The sequence below is a fragment of the Castanea sativa genome, chromosome 8 (assembly GCF_040712315.1).
Source record: "Castanea sativa cultivar Marrone di Chiusa Pesio chromosome 8, ASM4071231v1".
Lineage (NCBI taxonomy): Eukaryota > Viridiplantae > Streptophyta > Magnoliopsida > Fagales > Fagaceae > Castanea > Castanea sativa.
In genome coordinates, this window is record NC_134020.1 from 9,837,431 (window position 1) to 9,863,640 (window position 26,210).

The 26,210-nt window shown below is 38.6% G+C and overlaps 1 protein-coding gene across 1 annotated transcript in view; it reads right to left on the reverse strand.

The window, feature by feature from the left end:
• The window catches only part of LOC142607205 (U1 snRNP-associated protein usp106-like), a 35,040-nt gene that overhangs the window by 1,927 nt on the left and 6,903 nt on the right, over positions 1-26,210 (reverse strand). The window contains exons 2-10 of the mRNA XM_075778631.1: positions 18,979-19,031; positions 17,290-17,458; positions 17,145-17,208; positions 14,963-15,042; positions 14,607-14,760; positions 3,086-3,147; positions 2,869-2,931; positions 2,187-2,245; positions 1,756-1,837 (exon numbers count right to left, since the gene is read on the reverse strand). Of these exons, the coding sequence (XP_075634746.1) occupies positions 1,756-1,837; positions 2,187-2,245; positions 2,869-2,931; positions 3,086-3,147; positions 14,607-14,760; positions 14,963-15,042; positions 17,145-17,208; positions 17,290-17,458; positions 18,979-19,031 (786 nt within the window). The remainder of the gene's footprint in view (positions 1-1,755; positions 1,838-2,186; positions 2,246-2,868; positions 2,932-3,085; positions 3,148-14,606; positions 14,761-14,962; positions 15,043-17,144; positions 17,209-17,289; positions 17,459-18,978; positions 19,032-26,210) is intronic.

Here is a 26,210-nt window from a genome sequence, read left to right on the forward strand (position 1 = left end):
GCAAGCAATGATGCAAATTAGACCAAAAACAACTCCTTTGAGAAAGCTAATTCTCCAAATCTTATGTACATCTGTTTTTTCATTTGGTAAAATGACAAACCCTAAAGCAAGTAGCACATCAAATGACATATAACCAATAATCAATTATCCCAAATCAGTTCACCAATGCCCAACCATATCCTCTATCCACGACTCCCCATATAGGCGGTGCTAATTTCCTGTCAGCTCCAACTCATCTTCTTGTATAGTTTTATGCCAGAAAATAATAGAAAGTTAGACTTAAAACAATATATTACACCATGATAATGCAGCACCACTTTATCAACCACCAGCCTCAAGTGAAAACATAACTCTTGCCCCCCCCCCCCCCTTTAAAAGTACAGTGCCCCCCATAAAGTACAGTGCATGCAACCCTTGGGGAGAACAAGAAAGAGGGAGGGGGTAGAGTGGGGGGCAGGGGGGAAGAGGAAGGCACAGAAAGCAAAAGGCTACAGCAGCACCTAAGTACATCAACATAAATAGATGACACCATTGACGACAATAATCCACAAACCGATTGTCATCTTCTCTAAAGTTGACAATCATGCTCGCCTTCAATGCTGTTTGCACAATTTATGTAAACATTATTCAAAAGCCTAAAATCCTTAGGTAGCATATATAGGGATACAACTAACTGACATGGACCTTTATTTGAAAATGTTACAGGAGCAAAATGTATCTTATGCAATAGGTGTAGGCAACACTCCTCCCCCGTGTATGTGGACCCATATATGAAACCCCACATGCCAGTGATGTTGCATATACCCGTTACAAAAGATACCTCCTACAGCTGTTCTTTTGGAACAAGGCTAATATCACCTTTCTCCAATGTTTATAGGACCTCATGCCAGTGAATTTTTCAATGGCTTACACATCTTGAAAAGATTTGTTTTCTAATATAATATACACACATACATTCAACTTACACTTGGTGTAGCTATTTGTTAATGTTGCACCACTTAACAACTTTAGATTGAGTCAAAATCTGAAAAATCTCACTTTTAGAATACATGTTCTCTTATATATATTTGTATGTATGCATGTATGCATGTATGCATTCAAGCACAACAATGTGCACAGGGACAGGCCACATCCAATCTATCCCTGCCTTCAAAAACCAACTCTAAATGCAGGAATATGAGGGAAGCACATATTCCACACTTAAGGACAGATCCCATGTATATCAACGTTAAACATGTTTTGGACTTGATATACTTCTTCCTTGAGGAGTCATGCTCAAGAGTAACAATCTAAATGATATTGAAAAGGACATCAGAAAAATGCATAAAACATCCTTCTCCGAGGTAAGAAAAACTCACAGATCGAATACTAACTGAGAATCTCTATAGAAGAATGTCAAACATTAGACCAGCACCTGAACCAACATATTCAGAATACCAACTTAAGGACATTTCAAAAAATATGATGGGTAAAAAAAAATAGATATATCACATTAAAACACTGCAGCATCAGTTTGATTATATGTTTTTGACATTTCTTTTGCCAATGAAAAAACAATAGCATATGTACTTGAGTATTTAGGTAAAAACAATAGCCCGTAGGTTACTGGAAGAAGTAAGCAGACTTGGTAGCCAATGAAACTTTTGTTCCTGCTCATTTGCCCAATGGACTACTGTTAACAGTTATGTGGAACCAACTTAAGTCAAAATAGATCAAATATATAGACAATAAAAATAATCAGAACATCTTACATACCTGAAGCTCTGCTAACTTCTCACGGATCTGCATATAACCTAAATGAAGCTTCCCCCCAAAATGATCAGCTAAACGGCGGTCACTGAAAATAACAACAAAAATCAAAATGTTTTGCTCATACTTAAAATGTCCAAAAGCTCTGACAGAATATGTACATGTACAGCACAGTTGCCCAATAATTTTCTAGCTGATAATAGCATGATCTACAAGCATTAAAAAAAAAGTTATAAAAAAAAAAAAAAAAAGACGCACATTCTTTAGCTGCAAAAGTAATCCTCGTAAAACTGGGCCCAAAAGCCTGCTGGGGACAAGGAGGTATAATTGCCGGGTCAAAAGCTGAAGCACTTGAATCCCCAAATACTAACTCTATGTTTCCCTAAGAAGAGCTAAGAAAATGTAGCAAGAATTAAGGACACAAGATAAAATATTACCTGTCATAAACACTCAAAAATGCTCCACAAATGTCACAAACACGTAACTTCTGGTCAGTCTGAAAATAAAAACAGAAGAATTATGTTAGCTTATCAAATTAAATAAACAAGCATATATTTTGACTTTGAAACATAAAATCAAAGAGACTTGTCAACCAAGGGCACATTTATGTTTCAAAATGCATATACTTATTGAAATATCCACAAAATCAACTAAGTACAAGAAGCCCCACCACTAACAGTACTTATTACACTCTCAACACTTTCAAAAGTTTAATTATTACACTCTCTAAACTATCCACGCAAGTAAAAGAGTCGCATTCTAGATGAGCTATTTTTATGCCAACTGGACAACCCTTGCCAACTGAAGTACACATCTATCACCTTTTTTGTCATTAATCATTATCCAATAAATTCCAAAGGCAGAAAATACAAAAGACCACAATTTGCTCGCAGATGAGCAGTGCAGCAGCAGATGACCAATGGATTCACTACTACACTTTCACAGCCAACATTTACAAAGATAATACATTCGGTAAGGTTATCCAGTGTCACAACTTTACCCAAAGCAGCAGTCATCCAAAAAAAATACATTCAACTTAAATTTTGATTCACAATTATGTGCAGTTCAGCTTTAGTTTTTTTTATACCACAAAAAAGTTCATTCATATTATGGACTTACAATCCGCACATCAGCAGCAGTGTACTTGGAGGAATCCAGAGCAGGCTCCTGTCGGGCAGGTAACTAAAATAGTAATAATGAATGATTAAAATACAAAACAGAAAGAAGGAAGATAATGGAAGATAGAATGAATTCATAACAGAAAAGAGATAAAAATAAACCACAACAAAGTGAACCAAATAGCTCCATAAAACAAGCTAGACAAGCATAAAAGAACCTTCTTAAGTGCTTCAGCCTCCTCCAATGCCTTCTGTGCCTCTTCAACCAAACCCTGCTCACCTGAAAAGGTTTAAAAAATAATTAAAAACAGTTTAACCAGCCAACACTGTCTTAAACTCATATAAAAAAGTTTAATTCCACAACAATTCTTACACAGTAAAATCAGACTCATAAAGTAAGATTCTTAAAGTAATTTGAACAAACAAAAGTCTCATGCCAAATCACTGCAGCTATAAAAAAAATAAACAACTTGTTTTGATGGAAAACCTTATGTGAAGATAGTTTTTGCGTTTTCCAGTGTTTGGTAGTATCAGAAAAGAAAAGAAAAAAGTGTCAAAGGAAAGCTATCTCAAAGACTTCCCTTAGCAAAGAGGAAGCGGTGAGGCCTGGCTACCTTTGTTTTCCTTTTTTCTTTCGTTATGGGTGGTTCTACATTTGTTTTCATTGAATCTAAATCTTTTGAGTTTGTTGTTGAGGAGGGGGCATCTTTCTTCTTGTTACTTATTCATGAACGAGGCCGGATTTCATTACGTTCAGTCTGTATGGGGAAGGAGAGTGCTATGAGAATATTGACTCACGTTGAGGATTCGGTTTCTAAGCAATCTATGGGCCAATTTGCAAGAACAGTTAGGGAAGGTGACAGTTTTTATTTTGTAACTGGGGTACATGGTTCTTTTTTTATGCTATCTGAATTACATAAAGGCAGAAGTAAAGGGTCCATAGTAGTTCTAGAGGGGAAGTTGGGTAGTGGTTGGAGAGGATTCGGTATTCAGATGAGGAAGACGATTGCTCCAGTTCAACAGGGCTTCCTCAGTAACCAAAAAGGTGTCTCCAAGAAAGTCATGGTGGCAGTGGCAGAACCATGGAAGCACGATGGTGAGTTAAGGGAAAAAAGGAAAGGAGAAAATCTTGGAAATTCAAATTTCAAACAATACAATTTCCAGTGGAGATCGTGTGCCACTTAAAGGAAAGTCTGAAAATATAAAGGCTCAATTTGGGGGAGCCATTACGTCTGTCATTAATAGCCTTGCAAGTAGTGGTATCAAAGATACACTGACCTTGGATATTTTTTGTGTATCAAGCGTGGCAAGGAAGGTAGGTAGGGTGTGATATCATCTAACGTAAGGGAGCTGAGTCTAAAACTCTTTTAAACCAACAAGGACGAAGCCCACTGGGATTAATCATTCAGTACTGCCTAAAGAATATGGGCCGAAACCCAAACTGCCTAAAGGCATTATGCATCTAGACTCTGTTAAAAGACCAGAAGCGTGTCCCCAACATATTTCAGCTCAACCAAGTGTGTCGTGCCTCGTTTTGACGCAGCTAGAAAGTAAATCTACAACTTCGATCTCTCCAATCGCTGGTGTTCCTACTTCGGGTCTCCATCAGGCGAGTTCTAGCAAGTCATTCCAGCCCTCCTTCAGTCCGATTGTTAAGGAGGTGGCTCCTAGCCATCCTTCGCACCATGTGATAGCATCGGGATCAGATTTAGAGGAGGTTGAGGTTGCTTCAATGGTGTCATCTCAAAGTTCGGAGCCTATTGTACACGCTTCTGATGACGGGTTACAAATCAGAATCTATCACTAAAGAGATTTTGTTGGTGATATGGGAAAAGTATGGAGCAATAATAAAGATTGGGTACTTAGAGCTTCGTGATGGGAGACAAATTGTAATTACTCAGTCCCCGAAATTAGTCTGGGAGGGTGAAGTTCTCCCAGGTACGGATTCTTTTCTTGTTGATGGGCAAATAATTAGTTGGCTTGGTGAGTGTAATGGTGTGGTGGATTATGCTATTGCTGGTATGGGTTCAGATTGTGAGTTTTGAATCTGATGAAGGTATTTTGTCTTTTGAATGTAATGGTGAGCTGTTGGTTGTGGCTCCGTTGGCAATGGAAAATCCAGTGGTATTTGATAGTAACCATATGGAGGTGGCTAAGAGGAACCTGTGGAGGTTGGGGGTTCAGAAAAAGTTAATAGTGGTTAGTTATCATTGTGGGTAATCAACAGGATTAAAGCCTTCAGGAAATCTATGGGGACTTCGTTGGAAGGTTTTGACGAGAAGGTTATGGGTTTGTTTTTAGCTTTGGAAGCTTGAAAATATATATATATAAGTTGCATGTAGAAGGCTCACAGAAGAAAATGGTCAAGGTGGGCCAGAAAGGTCACCGAGAATTAAACAGTTTGGCAAGTACATGGAGTGCTGAAAATGAGTCCGCTAGGGGAAGAAGTGTCAATAAGGATCAGGCTGTTGTGTAAAATCAATGAATTTGAAAATTATTTCATGGAATGTTAGAAGATTGAATAAACAAGAAAAAAGGCTTCGGGTTTGAAATTTGATTAGGAATTGGTGGGCAGATATCATTTGTTGGGGTGCTTGTATTTTGGGACAGAAGGGTTGTGGAGATTTTGGAGGAAGCAGTGGGTTGTTTTTCGGTTTCCTGTATGTTTGAAAATGTGGTTGATCAATTTGAATGGGCATTTACTGGAGTTTATGGGCCTAATTCTGACAAGGACAGAAGGTTGTTATGGGAGGAGCTATCTGGTTTGTGCAGTTGGAAGAATGTACCTTGGTCTATGGGAGGAGATTTTAATGTTGTGTGATTTTTTTCTGAACGCTTGGGCTCTGTCTTTTTACTCAAGCTATGCATCAGTTTTCTGATTTTATCTCTGAACACGGTTTTGATTGTCTACCTTTAGAAGGGGGGATTTTTCACTTGGTCAAATTCCCGTGAGGTTGTTTCAAGGTCAAGATTGGATAGATTTCTTGTGACAACAAATTAGGAGGATAAGTTTCCTTTTGTCTGTCAAAAGCAGTTGTCTAGGTTGTTATCAAACCATTTTCCAATTCTTTTAAAGGGAGGTATTATTCATAGAGGAGGAAGGCCTTTTTAGGTTTGAAAATATGTGGCTTAAGGATGAGGGTTTTGTAGAAAGGACATGCTCCTAGTGGGACTCTTATCATTTTCATCGAGCTCCTAGTTTTATTTTAGCAAGTAAATTGAAGGCTCTGAAGGTTGAAGGTTGATCTTAAGAGATGGAATGTGGAGGAGTTTGGTAATGTAGAAGTGAAAGGGAAGAAGTTGTGGAGTGAACTTCGGGTACTGGAGACTGTTGAGGAAATTCATGTTCTTGCAGTAGAGGAAAGTTAGATAAGGAAAGAATTAGCGGAGAGTTGGAAGAAATTTGTTGGAGGCAGAAATCAAGAGTTTTTTGCATTAAAGAAGGAGATAGGAACACAAAATTCTTCCATTGTAAGGCCAACTCAACTCTCAGACGATTTAATTCCATTGATATGCTTATGGTGGATTGGGTGATGTCTTCCAACCAGAGATCCAATGCAGAGTCTATTACTCATTTTTATAGACAACTTCACTCTGAAAATGAGGTTCATCACCCTGTTCTAGATGATGTGGAGCTTGGAAGAATTTTTGAGGAAGATACTGTGTGGTTGGATAGACCTTTTGAGAAGGATGAGGTGTTAGGGGTAGTTAGTGGGTTCAACAAGGATAAGTCACTAGGTCTAGATGGTTTATAGCTTTTTTTCAATCTTGCTGGAGCATTTTGAAATCAGATATTATGGTTGTCCTTAAGGGTGTTCACCAAACCACACAAACCGCAAAAATCACCCGCAAAATGGCATAACCGCACCACACCGCATGATGCAATGCAATTTGTGGTTTTATAATGAGAAAAACTGCACCACACCGCACTCTCTAAATATATTTATTTATTTATTTATTTTTAATATTAAATATATTATTAATAGTTTAATAACCCTAGTTTTCCAAAAAAAAAAAAAAGTTTGATACCCTAGCAAAGGTTGACCAAGAAAGCCGGCCCAAAAATAAAGAAAAACTAGCTTAATGGTTTAAGATTTGGCCCAAAACAAAGGGAAAAATTAGTTTTCGGCTGGGTAGAAAAAGCCCAAAATTTGAAAAATATACCAGCTTCAAACTGTTCAAACTGCTATCTTATACACTGCACCGCACATGTTACCGCACATGTGACTATAAAAATGAAGAGCGGTGCAGTTATGGTTTTGGCTAAACTCTAAACCACACCGCACCGCACATGTGACCGCAAAATAAGATGCAGTGCAGCTATAGTTTTAGTTAAACCGCACCGCAAAGTGTGGTGCTACAAATGGTCCAAAACCGCACCGCACCGCACCGCACTGCACAGCGAATACCCCTATCCTGTCCTTCATAATTTCCATGAGCAAGCTATGTTTGAAAAGAGTCTTAATGTTTCTTTCCTTGCCCTCATTCCCAAGAAATTTGATACCGTGGAAGTGAAGGACTTTTGTCCAATTAGTCTGGTGGGACTTGGGAGGGATGTATAAGATTATTTCTGAGGTATTGGCCAATCATTTGCAAAGGGTTAACTCAGATTCTCAAAACGCTTTTGTTAAAGGTAGACAGATTTTGGACTGTTTTTAATTGCTTCTAAATGTATTGACAGTAAGATGAAGGCAGGGGTGTCAAGGGTTATTTGCACGTTGGATGTTGAGAAAGCTTATAATGTATATATCAACTATCAAATTTTCTATTATGATTAATGGTACTCCTCCGGTTGATATTTTTGGTAGCACTAGGGGTATTCATCAAGGGAACCCATTATCTCCTCTCATTTTTTATATTGCCATTAGGCTTTGAGTCCTATGTTGGATGCGGCTGCTATTTTGAGACAGTTTTTGAGCTTCTTAGTAGGTAGTTCAGTTGGTACGTTGCTAATAGTGTCTCATCTCTTATTTGCAAATGATACACTTGTTTTTTGTAACAGTGACTCACACCATTTAGCTACTTTGTGTGGGATTTTTGCCAGATTTGAAGTGGTGTCAGGGATAAAATACTTGTTTAAGTCAAAATCAGTACCAATTGGTAACATGCCTAATATGGAGGAATTAGTGGAGATTTTAGGTTGTAGGCCATCTTCACTTCCTTTGAAATACTTGGGCCTTCCAATGGATGCTACCCATAAAGAGGAGACAATTTGAAACCCTGTTTTGGAGAAGATGGAGTGGCGTCTAGCTAGGCGGAAGAGGTATTTATCTAAGGGGGGCAAAGTAACTCTTATTAGGAGTACTCTCTCCAGTTCACCTACTTATTTCCTTTCTCTCCTTCCTATTCCAATAAAAGTGGCTAATCATATGGAGAAAATACAAAGAGACTTCCTTTGGAGTGGTATTGATGCTCCTAAGTTTCCTCTGGTGGAATGGTCTAAGGTTTGTATGCTGGTGCCAAATGGAGGCTTAGGGATTCAGCGGCCGAGAAGATTTAATTCTGCTTCGTTAGGCAAATGGTTGTGGAGATATGGAACGGACAGAGATGCCCATTGGAGGAAGGTCATTGAGGCAAAATATGAGGATATAGAGGGGTGGTTGGTGTACCAAACTAGCGTCAAGGACTAACGGTATTAGTGTGTGGAAATCCATTAGAAGTGGTAGGTTGGACTTTTCTAAATTTCTTCGATTTGATGTTGGTGATGATACTAGGGTAAAGTTCTGGGAGATTGTATGGTGTAGGGATTGTTCTCTTAAGGAAGCTTTTCCATAATTGTATAGTATTAGTTGGACAAGGGAGTATTTTGTATCGGACGTTATGCGCTCCTTTGATGGGAGGCTGCATTGGGACATTTTGTTCCATCATCCATTGCAAGATTGGGAGCCAAAATCGTTGGATCTGTTTTGGAATGTGCTTTATTCCACATATGTGCGGGGCATTGGTGTTGACAAACTTTGCTAGAAGCCAACAATAAGTAGAGGTTTTGAGGCTCAAGGTTTCTGCCTGCCTTTATCTCCTTCTTTTGTCATTGATTTTCCTTGGAAAATAGTGTGGCAATTGAAGGTTCATCCTAGAGTAGCGTTCTTTTCTTGGACTGTTGCCTTAGGTAAGATCTTAACTACGAATAATCTTTGGAAGAGGCATATTGTTGTGCTAGAGTGGTGCTTTATGTGTAAAAAGTGTGGGGAATTGGTGGATCACCTTCTTCTTCATTATCCTATAGCATATGAATTTTGTTTGGTATACATTGGGTTATGTCGTATAAAGTTAGTGAGTTGTTAGTTTCTTGGCAAGGCAACTTTGGTAGACATCAAAATATAGATTTATGGAAGTTTGTACCGCATTGTTTGTTTTGGTGCTTATAGCGGGAGCGGAATGCTAGATTCTTTGAGGATTGTGAATAGTCTATCCTTGACATTAAGTCTTTCTTTTTCTGTACTCTCCTTGATTGGAGTTTAGTTTTTCCTTCTTATTCTTGTTTTTCTCTCCCCGATCTGATCGTTGTAATCTGGGTTCTTAAGGTAAGTCAAAAGACAGCTTTTCAACTTATTTTAAGGTTGCTGCCAAACATTGAAAAATAAGATAGTTTTCAAGAAAATACTTTTTGGAAAATGATTCATTTTCCCGAAAATGTTAATGTCGAAACAAACAGTGGAAAATGTCAAACTTCACGTGACAATAAATTGTGAGCAAAATCTACATCTTATTTATTGAAAAGTTACACAAGTAACTACTGGCTCTTAAACCTAAAAACTCCACCATACACTCCATTCTTAAAAGAATGATTGGAGCTGCAATTCATTGGTGGATAAAACCAGCATTAACCATCGAGAAAACTTTCCTCAAACCAAAATTTATTTTTATAATTGCAGACAGCTTCCAATGGCCGTTAAGAGGGGACGGTAGAGACTTAGAAATGTACAAAGGTTTTGATAGTTTCGAACAACCCCCTTTGAAACAAGGAAAAGAAAAATAGAGAAAAAGGGAAAGGAAATAAACAGATGGAAAAACAAAAAGGTGAGCCACCCTTTAGGGTGGCAATACCATATGAAAGGTGACAGTGCAATAATAGCAATGTTAGAGAAACAATACCCTCTTTTTTGAAGTCTAAGGTTAAGGCTAAGCCCAAAATAAAAGGCAATGGTAGTCATTAGGTTTTTACATTTTATTTTGAGTTCTATTTAGTTATTTTAAAGTCAAGGGTATTTCAGTCATTTGAAATGGTCAAGTCTGGCCATAGTTGTGTGCCTTGGGCTTTCTTTTATTAATAAGTAAGCCTTATTTATTTTATGGGTCTACATGTGGGCTTTGGTTCAATTCAATTAGGTTTTGGTTTTTCAGTCAAGTAGGAGTGCTTCCTTTTATTTATTTATTTTTGATAAGTCACAAATTTTCTTAAATCGAAATAAAGGCACAACCCAAGTACAAAGGAAGTATACAATACGTACACCCCAATTAGATTCTATTGTTGAAATGATCAACCAAATCTAATAGGTTAGAAGAAGACATAATCCTAATGCAACCATCCATTCAAAAAAAGATCTAAAAAGCATAAATTTCATAGCCAAAAGAGTCCGTTCACATCCCTCAAAGCTTCTAGAGTTCCTTTCCACCCAAATGCACCACATTAAATAACGAGGAATTGCCTTACAAATTTCTATGTGCCAATGTCAACCATAACCGCATTGCCAACAAACTAACGGCTTTATTACTCCTTTAGGTATAACCCACTAAACCCCAATAAGGCTGAACACCTCTTTGACAATAGAAATGAAAAAGTAAATAATCAATTGTTTCTCCATTTCTCTTGCCCGTGCAACACGAACTACCAAAGATATATGTCTTTCAAGTTGTCTATAGTTAAGATTCTTCTCAAAGCTGCAGTCCATAGGAAGAACACAACTCTTGTCGGGGCCTTCTATTAGAAGTTCAGATTTAAGGTCTGTGCGTCATTATTTTTTTTTTTTGGAATGGTAAGCTACACACACACTCAATGGATGTTTAACGCACGACCCCATTAGCCATCCCGTTATTATGGAAAACCAATAAAGCTAAAACTAATTGGCCTATATAAGTGTGTTATTGTACGCAAACAAGTTAGAATTGATCAATAAGTTATCTGCTTGTTGTTTCTTGTGATAATATTCACTGATGTTCATACAAACTCTAAGCACCTTAAAACTATCTCTTTTCCTTCTTCCGTACAACCTCAAATCAAGCCATTTTACCTGTCAAAACCCAAAAACCCCACATAATTTCTTCTACCAAATCACCATCAGATAACTTATCTAATCACCCCTATAATTCCAATAACAATCCTTTTTTTTTTATAAGTAATCAGAAAGCTTATATAAATGAAATAAAGTAAGTCATACAAGAAGTTCATGATGATGAACAACAAGAGAATGAGAAAAGCTACTAGGGAACAAAGCTAAGAGAGGACATAAACACTGAGAGAGAAGAGCAATTAGTAAACCCCCAACACCGAGACCACTCTAATAGACTACGCTGGCATAAAAGATTTAGCTCAATCAAGGTCTTCTCTTTGTCCTCAAAGGAACGGCGATTCCGCTCCAACCACACAGTCCACATTAAGCACCCTGGAATCAAATTCCATATGTCCGACTTGTCCTTTCCATGCCACTGATGCCAGCAAGAGATCAAATCCGCCACCGATCCTGGCATAACCCAAGGAATCCCAAAGGCCTGAAGCATCCAAGACCATAGGGAGTGGGTAACAGGACAATGCAGGAGAAGGTGGTTAACCAACTCCCCATCCTTGCAACACAAACAACACCTATTAACCAAGGGCCTACCCTTAAGCATGAGGTTATCCAAGGTGAGAATCCGGCCATGAGCAGCAGACCACAGAAAGAACGCCACCCGCTTAGGGATCTTAGGTTTCCAAACCCCCTTCCAAGGAAGCCAAGAATCCGAAGCACCCCGGATCACGAGGTAATAAGACCGAGCATCGAACATACCATCCCCTTTAAGCCTCCAATAAAGGATGTCTCTCCTACTACCTTGAGGGATACGAGTTTGGATAAGCCGGAGAAGAGAATACGAAGCCGCCAACTCCCAATCCTCAAAAGCTCTATAAAACGTTATATTCCACACTCTAACAGTACCCCCTACTGGAATCCACAAAACTTCTGAGATACAGGCATCCTTGACCGATGAACACTCATAAAGTTCAGGATAGAGAACTTTTAGAGTAGCGTCACCAACCCACCTGTCATGCCAAAAACGGATACGAGTGCCTTCCCCCACTACAAATGAAAGATGCTCAGAAAAGTTCTCCCAACCTTCGTTAATGCTTCTCCAAAGGCCGCACCCATGGGACCTCCTGCAAGCCCTAGTCCTCCGCCCCCTTGCCCCTCGCCATATTTAGAAGAAACAACACGGCGCCACAGGTGGGTATCTTCGTGGCCATATCTCCACAACCACTTCCCTAATAAAGCCTGATTAAACGACACCACCTTTCTTAACCCCAATCCACCCATCTCGACGGGAAGACACACCTTATCCCAGGCCACCAAAGGATATTTGAAGCCTCCCTCCGAAGACCCCCAAAGGAACTTCCTCTGAATATATTCCAATCTAACCGCCACTGCTTTAGGAATAGTAAAGAGAGATAGAAAGTAAGTCGGGAGACATGAGAGAGTACTCTTAATTAGCATGAGTCTCCCACCCTTAGATAAATAGAGACGCTTCCACCCAGAGAGCCTCTTCTCCATCTTTTCCAAAATAGGATTCCAGATCAAGGGGGACTTAAAAGAAGAACCCAATGGCATCCCCAAATACTTCATAGGCAATTTGCCTACTCTACATTGAAGCACATTAGCCAAAGCATCAAGATTATTCACCTCCCCCACGGGGACAATCTCGCTTTTCCCCACATTGACCTTCAAACCCGTAAACGCCTGAAAACAAGACAACACCAGCCTAATTGACAGTAGCTGCTCCCTAGAGGCCTCACAAAATATGATGGTGTCATCCGCAAATAACAGATGGGAAATACTCACCCCAGCAGAATTCACAGCTCCCACCTGGAAACCCCGAATAAGATTACACACCTCTGTAAGAGTTGTAAGAGTTGTAAGAGGCTAAAACCCTTTTTGACTGACTATCATGAAAAGAGTTGTAAGAGGCTAATAGCTAAATGATGGAGTGCAATATTAGTTAACCATAGACCCCATTTACTAAATGAAGTTTCATTGCTTATTGGCCAACTCCATCTCATGGGTAAAGCAGAGTCCTATGTTTTTCATAAACAGTTGCTACCCCCAACCATGTGCCACTTTCATAATCAAAGCTGGGAGAGCATCAGTTATCCCAAAGTTACAGGGTCATTTTGCCAAGTAGCCTTTCCACCAGTAACATAGGTTGGAAACTACTATGGATTGTTGAATTGGGGTCCATATCTCGTTTCCTTTATATGGAAGGCAGTCAGTAACTCTTGAGAGGGACAACTCACTTTTCAAAAATCACCCCACAAGTTGAATTTTCAACAATTTCTAAACCCTAGATCCAGAAGTCTCCTAACCCTAAACCCACCCTGATTACAAGTACGACAAATTGGGAAATTTGTCATTCGTCAAAAGGCTACACTTTAACAGGTACATTCTTTGCCTATTTGGGGTTGGGATTTTGTTGACTTGAAATTGATCAGAACAAGTAGATTTTTTTTTATAAATATATATAGCATACTTTATTGAAAAATATAGTCAATGTATACAAGGAGTATACTAGAGACAACCCATCAGGCCATCATATTTGTAAATTACAATGATCAATAAAATCTAAAAGAGATGGAAAAGCAAATGACCACATGATCATTTATATGGAAGGCAGTCAGTAACTCTTGAGAGGGACAACTCACTTTTCAAAAATCACCCCACAAGTTGAATTTTCAACAATTTCTAAACCCTAGATCCAGAAGTCTCCTAACCCTAAACCCAACCTGATTACAAGTACAACAAGTTGGGAAATTTGTCATTCGTCAAAAGGCTACACTTTAAAGGGTACATTCTTTGCCTATTTGGGGTTGGGATTTTGTTGACTTGAAATTGATCAGAACAAGTAGAATTTTTTTTTATAAATATAAATAACGTACTTTATTGAAAAATATAGTCAATGTATAAAGGGAGTATACTAGAGACAACCCATCAGGCCATCATATTTGTAAATTACAATGATCAATAAAATCTTAAAGAGATGGAAATGCAAATGAACCCATGATCATTTACCAAGATAAATTCAAATTTTCAAAAAAATTCCAACAAGTTAACATAGATAATTTGAAGTCCTTCACAAGTAACACTTGGAACTGACAAGTATTCACAAATACACAAAAGGACCTAATTAAAAATAAAATTAAAATTAAAACGAATGATCAAACATAACACTTGGTTGGATTGAGGAAAAGCCCATCTCCAACCAAAAAAAAAAAAAAAGAGAGAGATCAGTAGAAGCAGTTATCGAACATCTTGTATAGACACACACTGATACTTCAACCAAAAACCTAGGAGTAAATAGAATACAAAGAATTTGACCAAAGAAAGGGGAATTACTAAGAACAATAATGTACATCAGATGTTGCTATAGCATGACAAGACCAACTCAGGAGTTGCCCCAAAAAATTGAGTAATATAGAGCACATATAAGGAACGCTTTAGATTCAATCAACAGAAATCTAGAAAGGACATAACCAAATAAATTTTAGCAGTGACTTACCAAGATCCTCAGCCTTCTTCAACTTTTCATTTATCATTTCTTGTGTACGAGGATCAGGAGTAATTACAGGCAAGGGTGCCAAAGGTGGTGGGTTTGGCAGGGGTTGAGGTAAAGATGCCCTATCCTTATTGAAGGCATCCAGGAGAAGCATGGACTGCACCAAAACAGATGAAAGATACATGTATGAAAGTCAGAATATAACCATATAAGTCAATAATTTAAAATTTTAAAAAAAAAAAAATCATGGACCTTCTACTTTTAGGTCAACATCATAACAATACACCAAAAGAACCTGAAAATACAATTATAGCACCAGCATTGACAAGCCAAAATTTGTCTCAAAGAGCAATCATCACCTGTTTGTCTGCTCTTTTGGTTCTCAGTTCTTCTACTACCTCCAAAGCTCGAATCTTAAGATCTGTTTTGCCTTCAAGATCTGCAAATGTCACATTAAGTTGTTCATTAGTTGCTTAAAATTTAAGAAACCTTCTGGCGCATAAAACTAACATTTCCACCTTCAAAAAACTTACAAATCAAACTCTCTACATATGTAGACCCAATCAAAATGAAGAGTGTCAGGAACTTTTTCTTTTTAACAAGTATATACAACTCACATGTCCATAAGGGACCGAACCAGCTACCTCAAACTCAAAGTCTCAAACCCTTGATTAATTGGATAGGAGATGTCAATAATTAATAGAATCATACAAACAGAAATACAAGATGGAAAAATGAGCAATCTGCAAAAGTTAATTATGCCTAAGTGTACTAACTCTATACAGAGGACAACATGAATTAGTACATTCCACAACTTAACAACTGACAAGATTCCAACTTCTTCTAACCCTTAGCTACTCTGCTCAGTGTTGGTAAAAAGCACCAAGGCTCTAGAACTTTTTGCCTCTACAGCAAGGCACATTCAAAGAAATGTGCTTTAGGTGTGCTTCAGTGTTGTCAAAAGCACCAAGCGCACTTAAGCGCAAAGGCCTCCTAGAGCCTAGGCGCAAAGCGCAAGCGCGCGCCTGATCGACATGAAGCGCACATTTTTATAAAAAAAATTAATAAATTAAAAAAATTATTATTAATGATTAATACAACAATAAAGTGATCAATTAATCATATAAATTACAGTAAAAAAATTTATATAATTTATTGATGGCCATGATTACAGTAAAAAATTTTATATAATTCTATTGTGCTTTACAAAATATATGCAACCATGATATTTGATGGCCGTGATTACAAAACATGGTGGAATCAAAATAGAAGTATAGAACCAGGATGGCAGAGGCTAAAATGTACTAGAATGTTAAGTAATGTTATCTTTGTAAGTGTCTGATTTAGTGTTTGTTTGTGTGGTTATGGTTAAAAGTTCAAAAATATCTAAAGAGATAGACATAGGTGTATGGTAGCATACCACACTATTAATTTTTATATATTAAATCAATGGCTTAACCATTTATTTGGTACATAAAACTCAATGTTATGGTCCACTGCTATCAAGTAAGTCAAAGGCGAAAGGCAACCTTGAGGCACTAAGGCCTTATATTGCTTGAGGCATGAGGTGACAAAAAGGTGCTAGCCCGATTAAAGCAAGTCGCCAAATAACAAAAATAGTTATTATACATAGATAACTTAAATCATATGTACCTCGCTTATTGAAATAGTATCGAAATATTATTATCGTGTTTTTTACATATGTTGAGTGAAGACATTAGGTTGAATAATTAATTTCAAAATAGACTTATCACAGTTTAGGGCTTTAGGCTCTATTAATTATTCTAACAATAGGTTTTATAAGAAGCTTTCATAAATTAATTCATCTAAAAATAAAGTTTACAACAAGCTTTTTTTGTTAATAAATTAATCTAAAGATAGATTTCTTAACAAGCTTTTATAAATTAATAATCTAACAATAGGTTATACAACAAACTTCTATAAATAATTAATCTACATATAGGCTTTACAACAAGCTTCTATAAAAATATATATATAAAAAAAATTAAATTAAAAAACAAAAACAAAAATAAAAAATTACCGAGGCTCTCAATTTAAGTTGCTCGCCTAGGCTCTAAAGGTGCCTTGCACCTTAGAGGCTGCTTAGTGGCGCCTCCCCTCACCCGGGTGCCTAGGTGAGCTCCCAACTCTCCTTTGACTACCATGGTTGCTATATATTTCCCAAGCCCTCCAACATTACAAATTCTATAAGACCTATATGGGACTGCAATCACTCCACACTCCACCATTGACCTTATTTGACTAAATCTTATAGAAGTGATTAAATTATCCTGATAATCAGCATTGGATCAGCCTGGCGAGAGGTACTACTTGCAATATCAACATTCAGGAACCATTTAAAGAAAATCCTAATTCCTAGCAAACCCAAGATATTGAGCATCCAATAATAGCATTTAGTCCTCTCTCTCTCTCTCTCTCTCTCTCTCTCTCTCTCTCTCTCTCTCTCTCTCTCTCTCTCAGAGGCAAGATTCCCCATAATCTTTAAAGTATAGAAACTAGACAAACTATTATATACATTACCGTATTGATCAGCTTCTTTCAACTTCTCCTTGATCTGCTTAGATAGCTCAAGTACCTCAGGTGTCTGCAAACCCAACAAAAGAAAATCATACATCATAAATTCAACAAAAGATAAATATACAATATATTAAGGGTCAACTATCACCTGTGTAACCTCAGAGACAGAAATTGCAATAGCAGCCTTTGCATCTTCAGCTTCAAGGCGTCTAAGAGCTCTAGTAATTTTCCTGTCACACTCAAGAATGAGCCTATCTATAACATCCTCCAGGTCTCTCTCATAGTTATCAATCGCTTTTGCTTTTGCTTCTTCATATCTAGAAAGAGTTAGGCAGAACTAGAGGTGAAGTTTGACCATAAAATATGAGACTTTTGAGGCTTAAGCCCTAAAAATGCAACAATGCCAAATCACCAGGGGTTCATCCCACATGAAGGGAAGTTAGACACATGAGAGTAATTTACTTAGCAGACTTAAAATGGTCCATAGCTAGAAACCTTAAATATGCAAACTCTATGACTTCAACATGAACTAAATGACTCGTTCTGCAATTAGCTATTCTTTAATATGTTACAATTTTTAATGTCCCAATAATTTTTATCTTTTTTTCAATATAATCCATATTGTGACAGTATGTAGCTTGAGGATTCCAGCCTGCTTCAAGAAAGGGATGAAATTGAAAATATGGGGGACTTCACCGGCTGAACTTTATTGATCAAAAACAAAATAATAAAGGAATATAAAGGAATGGGAAGTCCAGTATGGAATTGAAAGGTCCAAAATGTTAATGACTCTTTGTTATGCTGAATTTTACTGGTCATAAACGAAATAATGGGAATCCAACCCTGAGAATCATGGGACACGTCAAGAAAAAATAAACTAGGTCATCAAGTTAAAATCCCTCATGAATTTTCTGCCGTCGATGTAAAAAAACAACTAATGTGTGTTGTAAACATTTCTATAAAATCTATGTTTATTTGAGCACTTCATCCAATTTTGGCAGTGTACTAGGATTAAAAAGTTCACAGATATTTTTTTGGCATTAGGCTTATAAACACAAACTATGTACCCATAGTTCATTACATTACAAACATTATACTTAATCAGTTAAAAACTCAAACAATGTGCAAGATTTTTCCTTTAGAGTCGATCCATATGTAGATATTTTTCATATTGTAATTCTTTAGGCTACTTCGTGTACTTTCACGACGTAGTCTCATTTCCATAAAATTATTTTTACCTATCAATAATAAAATAAAATAAAAAATAAAAACAAAATGTGCAAGATTAGATGTTTCAGGATCAACCCATTCACACTTTATTAGATACTTCTTTTCTTTTCCTTTTTTACTATCAGTAAATTACACATGCATCCAAAATGTGTGCTATTTGAGTAATAGCTAATTGGCAACAGGATATTTCATACCCGCACATCCATTTACAGGGTTAAGACATGGAAATTTTGGGTGTGTAAAAGAAAATTGAACAAAAGACAATTCATATTCAATTATTTATTTTCAACATACAAACTCCTCCCCCCAACTCATCTGTAACTATGCATGCCCACCCACTCATAATGCAATCAATAACAATTAATTGACAAAGAAAAAAAGGGTGAATAAACAGATTCTTCTACAAAATAAATCAAAGATGAAAACAATTCTTTTTTATTAAAATGATGAAAACCCATATTGACCCAAGATCATGCTAGTGGATTATAAATATATAATGGATGATAGATTTCCATGTCCAGCATCTTGCCACCAGATATATGTCCGATATTTTCATTGGGGAAAAAAAAACAAAAATGAATAGATTTCCCATGAGAAATAAGGATACTCTTTTCTCAGCTGCAATGAGTGAACCTTTGGGCAAGGACCCATATCCATTTTCTGAAACCAAAAAGAAAATGACAGATATAGAGAATTAGAAGAGATCAAAATGAGTGCAAATTACAACTCACCCACATGTGGTTTGATCGAAATTTAAGTTACCTACCTGTGATTTGAAATCTCATAATGCAAGTGTTCTGCTGGATTCTTTTTGATTTTGTATTTTTATGTTTTTTGTGTTTTTGAGGGGAGAGACATAAAGTGGAGCAAAATTACAAATTTAACCATGGTTTTAACAAAGATGGGTTACGGAACTCTAACTGAGCTACCCTCAGGTAGGTTAAACGTCAAATTTCAAATTACATGTACGTGCAATTTAAATTTCGGTCAAACCATAGGTAAGTAAGTTGTAATTTGCCCTTAAGATAATTATCTAAACAGACAATAATGGCACAGATAGCCTGAACAAAATACTCCTTGATAAAAGAGTGTATGCACTCACAGCTTAATAACCATGTGATATTTTACTTAAAACAGCAGGTGAAAGAACCCATAAACCAACCATGTTCCCATAAAGATAAAGAGGGATATAGAAATGGAGAAGAATTCCCTCTAAATAAATTCATGAATAAACCAAGTCCCAAATAAAACCATTCCCAGTCATCATAAATCAAGATTAAAACCTAAATCATTAACACAATGAATATAATATATATATTTATTTATTTACTTATTTATTGATAAGTAACACCATGAAGAAAATTCAACCATATAAGTAGAACTATCTCCAACAGAGTTGTATTAAATGAATATTTACTTATTTTTAAAAATCCAATATAAAAGTCAAAATATATGCGAAATTTCAAATTTTAAATTGTCTTACTATAAACAAAAGAAACCAGCTAATCCATGAGATCCACTACCATTAACCAGTCTGACAACAATAACAGAACTTGTCCACCTAGAGGTGCACTCCAACAATTAGAAACACTGTTACAACATTCAGTGTTGAAATTTAAATACTAAAGGATATCTCTAACAATTATGCAAAGCGTTGTAGTCAAAGGTGAGCTGAGCACTCACCTAGGCGGTCAGGCAAGAAGAGGCGCCACTAAGGTGCCTTAAAGGCAAGGCAAGGCACCTTTAGTGAACCTATTATTAGATTATTGATTGAAAAAGGCATGTTATAAAACCTATTGTTAGTTAAATTAATTTACAAAAAATTGTTGTAAAACTTATTGTTATATAAAAGCTTGTTGTAAAAACTATTTGTTGTATTGGGCGATGAAGTGAAGCCAATTATGGGTGGTTCTCGCTGTTTTTGTATTGAATCCAAATTTTTTCAACTGGTGGTAGAGGAAGGGGGACGGTATTTTTCTTTAAGGATTTTTGAGCGGAGTAGGTACTTCATGAAGTCGGTCTTCATGGGTAAGAATGCGGCACAATGGCTGATGAAGAGTATAGAACAGATAGTCATGGGGCTTAATCCAAAGTATTTTTATTCTTTTAGGGATGGTGATGTAGCATACACCCTCCAACGGAGTTCCAATTCTTTTGGGTTGTTCCTACTTTTGACTGAACTTAAAGTGGGAGGGTCAAGGAGGTCCATTATCATTCCAATAGGCAAAGCAAAGAATGGAAGGAGGGTTTTTGGGTTAGAGCTAAGGAAGTTGTTGGAACCTAATAACTATGTCAATGGTGGGTTTGGGCATTCGAAATTTGTGGCTCGACTTCATAGGAATAACTCAGGGGTTCAACCTTTTAAATCTTATGCCGATACGGTGTGTGGGCATCAGGTGCAGGTCAGGGACAGAAATCAGCCACATCTGTTAAGTGCCCATGGTAAAGGGAAATTGCAACTAGGGGAGAATAAGGGGGAGAAGCAGAACCCAGTACTTGAACACAGATTGCTGAGCGAAACTCCGGTGAGCTTCCCAGTTCAGATGGGCTCTTGGCACAGCACAGAGGCATTTAATTTTGAAAAGACAAATCTGGTAGAAAAAAAAAAAAAAAACGAAGATCCCCATTGTATTTCAAATCAAATTGGATTGATCATGTTTCTGGAAAAAAAAAAAGTGAATTGAGGAACTCAAACTGGACAGGAATAGGCTTGACTGTAGAGCTGAATGGAGAAGGAAAAAGGCATGTGTCATGGAAGAAAGGAGGTTGGAGGAGTTCTATAAGGATCACAAGGGATCAGAGGGAGCACGTTGTGGGTCTCAATGGGTCACGAGCTCACTTATATCCTGAGGTGGGCTCAGAACAAGCTCAAGTGGGCCTTCCTGTGATCCCTGATCTTGAGCCCACCGGCCCATTTGGGATGGTAGTGGGTGTAAGCCCATTTTTGGGTGACCCAAGCTCCATAAATCAGAAAGCCCACACACCGGCGATGTCCAAAGCATCTCACGAAGCTTTGGTTGCTCAGGACATCACCAAAGCTATTGGGTATCTTGCTGAGGTGTCACCAGCGCCATCAGAGAGAAGGCCAGTACAGCGCGACACCTAGCATTGAAGACGGTGATGAGCTCGATGGGTCGAACCGAGATGAACTGCTGTCTTGCGAAGGTGTTGATGGAGTTCCGTCATCCTACGTCAGTTGGTTTTCACGGCGGGGACTCACCGGCGTCACTGGGTAGGGCCGATCTTGATTTATTCCACACCACGAGGACAGATTTGATGTTTGTTCCTCTAACCAAGCTTATGGGATGCCCTGCGGAGACTTTGGCGGATGAGCCTCCGATCACACCGGGTAAGGCAGAAATAGAGATTGACAGGACTCTTGTGTTATCCAATTACGTTCTGAGTTCACCGAGAATTGGGATTGAGGAATTGATTGTGCCGGGTGGAGATGAAGGTGGTCGGGTTGAGGGTGCAAGTGATATTCAAGGGTTAGACACCTCCCTTCAAGCTAGCCAGTCGATGTTGGCATTGACTGAGGTAGGAACAGCTTCTGCAGATGAGGGCCTGGGTGATGCGGTTAGTTCTTCCCCCTTGATGACTATTAATCCTCTGGGGCTGGTTGTGACAGCTGAATTGAATAGTAATTCTGAGGTGATGAGGTTTGATAACACACTGAATGTTTCTAATTGAGTGAAACATAGACTCCCCAATTTCAGCAAGATGATGGGGCTCCCTTTGTGTCAGCATGAGAAGAAGTGTATGATGCAATTACAAAGACTCGAGACGGAGTTTGAGGCAGCCAATCTGGTGCACAGGAAAGATGATGCCCATAGAAAAGCTGTCTCCAAGGATAAAGGGAAGAGGGAGTTGAGGAATTTGATTTCCTCGGTTAACTATGACGGAAGATAGTTTTTTTTTAATGTATTACTGAGGTTGTAGTAGGGAGTTTACAGTTTCAATGAAATTAAGAATGGTGTCATGGAATGTTCGAGGATTGAATGATCCGCGGAAACGTTTGATAGTTAGAAATTTATTACGGAAGTGGAATTGTGATGTAGTTTGCCTTCAAGAAACTAAGCTTGCGGGCATGGATAGACAGTTGATTTGCAGCTTGTGGAGTTGTCCCTATGTAGACTCGGTTGCGTTGGATGCGGATCAGACAGCTGGTAGGGTTTTGATGATGTGGGATAGGAGGGCTTTAGAAAAGTTGGAGGTAATGGTGGGTCAATTTTCCGTATCAGTTAGTGGCAGGGTTTGGGGGATGGTTTTATTTAGGCATGTTCTGGGGTTTATGGCCCAAATGATAATAATTTGAGGGGGCGGATGTGGGATGAGCTGATTGGTATTCAGCAACTTTGGGAAGTTCCATTGTGTTACATAGGGGATTTCAACATTGTTCGTTTCCCAAGTGAACGGTTAGGAGGACTACGTCTTACCCCGGCTATGGAGAATTTCTCTAAGTTCATCGAGGAGCTTAGCTTGATAGATTTGTCATTGGAAGAAGGGAGTTATACATGGTCAAGTGGTTCGGATCAGCCTTCAATGTCTAAGATAGACAGGGTTCTAGTTTCTTATGATTGGGAGGACCATTATTTTTTTTTTTGATAAGTAAGAATGATATATATACGAAGGTTACTCTATGCCTGAAAAACACAAAGCAACCCAGAAATACAAGAAAAAGAAAACAAAGAGAAACAAGAGAGAAAACCAAACAACAAAGAAATTACAAAAGGAGAAGGAAACAAAGAAAAGAAGGGAGGGAATCACTAGACGTGAGTCCCCACGCCCGAGACCAATCAAATAGAGTTCCACAAAAAGAAACAAGCAACTGATCCCTAGAGCTATCCAAATCCTCAAAAGTCCTCCGGTTCCGCTCCTTCCAAATACACCAAAGGATGCACAACGGGACTAAATTCCAGATCCGAGACGAATGCTTCCCTGCCCAATTCCACCATCCAAAAAGCAAGTCTGGAACCGAACTAGGCATAACCCAAGCCAAGCCAAAAGTTATAAAAACAAAGCTCCATAACCGATAGGCCACCTCACAATGAAGAAGAAGGTGATCTACCATCTCTCCACAATGACGGCACATAATGCACCAATCCACAAAAACCAATCTCCTCAATCTCAGATTGTCTCCCGTTAGGATCTTATTCCAAGTTACACACCAAACAAAAAAAGAAACTCGCCTAGGGGCCTTAACTCTCCAAATAGCTTTCCAAGGAAAGATAGTTGAAGGAGAATTTCTTAATTTGTAATAGTACGACCGGATGTCAAAAGCCCCATGACGCTTCAATTTCCAAATTTCATCCGGTCACCAACATCCATAGTGAGGGATTATAGCACCCAACATACGAAAAAACCGCAGCCCTTCATCCATCTCCCAATCATTAAAAAATCTACTAAACCGAACATTCCAAGATCTTCTATCCTCCGCCCCCTGCCTATGCAAAGAAGCTTCAACAGAAGCCTCCTTAACAATGGCAATGCCATACAGCCTAGGAAAAGCCAACTGAAAAGGTTGATCCCCATACCACCCATCCTGCCAAAACCTCACCCTATTCCCCAACCCAACCACAAACTGACAATTTTTACTGAAATCCTCCCAACCCATACGGATGCTTCTCCACAAACCACACCCATGAACTCCCCTACCCAGCTTTGAGGTCCATCCCCCCCAATCTTCCCCATATTTTGAAGCTACTACCCGCCTCCATAAACGACCCTCTTCCTTACCAAACCGCCACAACCATTTCCCCAATAAAGCCTTATTAAAGGTAGTGAGTTTCCTTCTCCCTAAGCCACCATTGGCTATAGGCGCACAAACTGTCCCATCCTACCAAATGAACCTTGCTGTCTCCCCACAGGAAATCCCTTTGCATCTTTTCAATTTTATTAGCCACATGAGTAGGAATTGAGAACAACGATAGAAAGTAAGTCGGAAGACTAGAAAGCGTACTCTTGAGTAACATCAAACGACCCCCCTTAGACAAGTACAACTTCTTCCATCCAGATAATTTCCGGTTAATACTTTCCAAAATTGTGTTCCAAATTGAAGTGGAGCTGCGAGGAGCCCCCGCCGGCATGCCAAGATACAACATAGGTAAAGATCCAACTCTGCAGCCCAATATATCCGCCAGAGCATGCACATCACCAACCTCCCCTATAGGAACCATTTCGCTCTTATGCACATTGACCTTCAAACCTGTTACCGCCTGAAAACTAAGGAGCAACAACCGAATATGAAGAATTTGCTTCACATTTGCATCACAAAAGAGGATAGTATCATCTGCAAATAATAGATGTGAAACACGTTCCCCACCATCCCTCCTACCCTCAAAATTAAAACCACGGATCAAGCCAGCTCCCTCCATTCTTCTCAACATCCTACTAAGCACCTCCATCAAGATCAAAAACAGCATAGGAGATAGCGGATCTCCTTGTCTTAAACCCTTTGAGCTACCAAAGAAATCAGCTGGGGACCCATTAATCAAAACAGATAACTGAATTGTGGATATACAAGAACGGATCCACTTACACCACTTCACTCCAAAACCCATCATGTTCAGCAGATACAACAAAGCCTCCCAATTCACATGATCGTAGGCTTTCTCCATATCGAGCTTACAACTGACTCCAGGGACCCTACTCTTCCCACGACTATCCACACACTCATTCGCAATGAGAACCGAGTCAAGGATTTGTCTTCCACCCACAAAGCTATTTTGATTCTCAGAAATCAATTGATCTAAAACCACTCTCAAGCGATTAGCCAAGACCTTAGCCAGGATTTTATACACACTCCCCACCAAACTAATAGGACGAAAATCTCTAATATTGGAAGCACCATTCCTTTTAGGAATTAAAGCAATGAAGGTCGCATTAAGGGATTTTTCAAACTTGCAATGATGGAAAAACTCTTCAAAGACCGCTAAGACATCTTTCTCCACTACCTTCCAACAATGATCCATAGTGAACCCATCCGAACCTGGAGCTTTGTCCCCTTCCAGATCCCTAACAACTTGAAGAATCTCCTCTCTCTCAAACTTCCTTTCAAGCCAAACCCTTTCCCTGTTCTCAATGCGATCAAACTCCAAACCCTCCACAAAAGGCCTCCACTCCTCAGTCTCCTTGTACAAGTTTTTATAAAATTGTACAACTTGAAAAGTTACCTCGGAGGCCTCTTCAAAGACCACCCCATCCACCTCCAAGGTCCTTAGATGATTAGAACGTCTATGGGAGTTAGCCATTTTGTGAAAAAACTTGGTGTTATTATCCCCTTCCTTGATACATAACATCCTAGATTTTTGTCTCCAAGAAATTTCTTCTAATGAAAGAAGATGCTCCACCTGGGATCTCAAACCAGCCCTATGAACAATCTCCCCATCAGAGAGACCTACATCCCCCTCCTTGGCGTCTAGGGTTATCAACTCCTCCAGTAATTGCTTCTTTTGACGCGTTACATTTCCAAACTCTCGACGATTCCATTACACAATGTCCTCTTTCAGAGCCTTTAATTTTTTCACCAGCACAAAACTAGGAGTACCTACGAAGGAATGTCGATTCCACCAAGTTTGAACTCTATCCACAAATCCCTCCGACTTCAACCACATATTTTCAAATCTGAAAGGACTCTTCCCCCTTGCCATTCCCCCTACCTCCAAGAGAATTGGATTGTGGTCTGAGACAGTACGGGGTAAGATCCTTTAAGTAACATCTGGGAAATGATCCTCCCAATCAGGAGTGACCAAAGCTCTATCAATCCTAGACATCATTGGTTGATCAGAACCATTGGACCAAGTAAAGCTACCTCCTTCCAAAGGCAAGTCAACCAAGTTG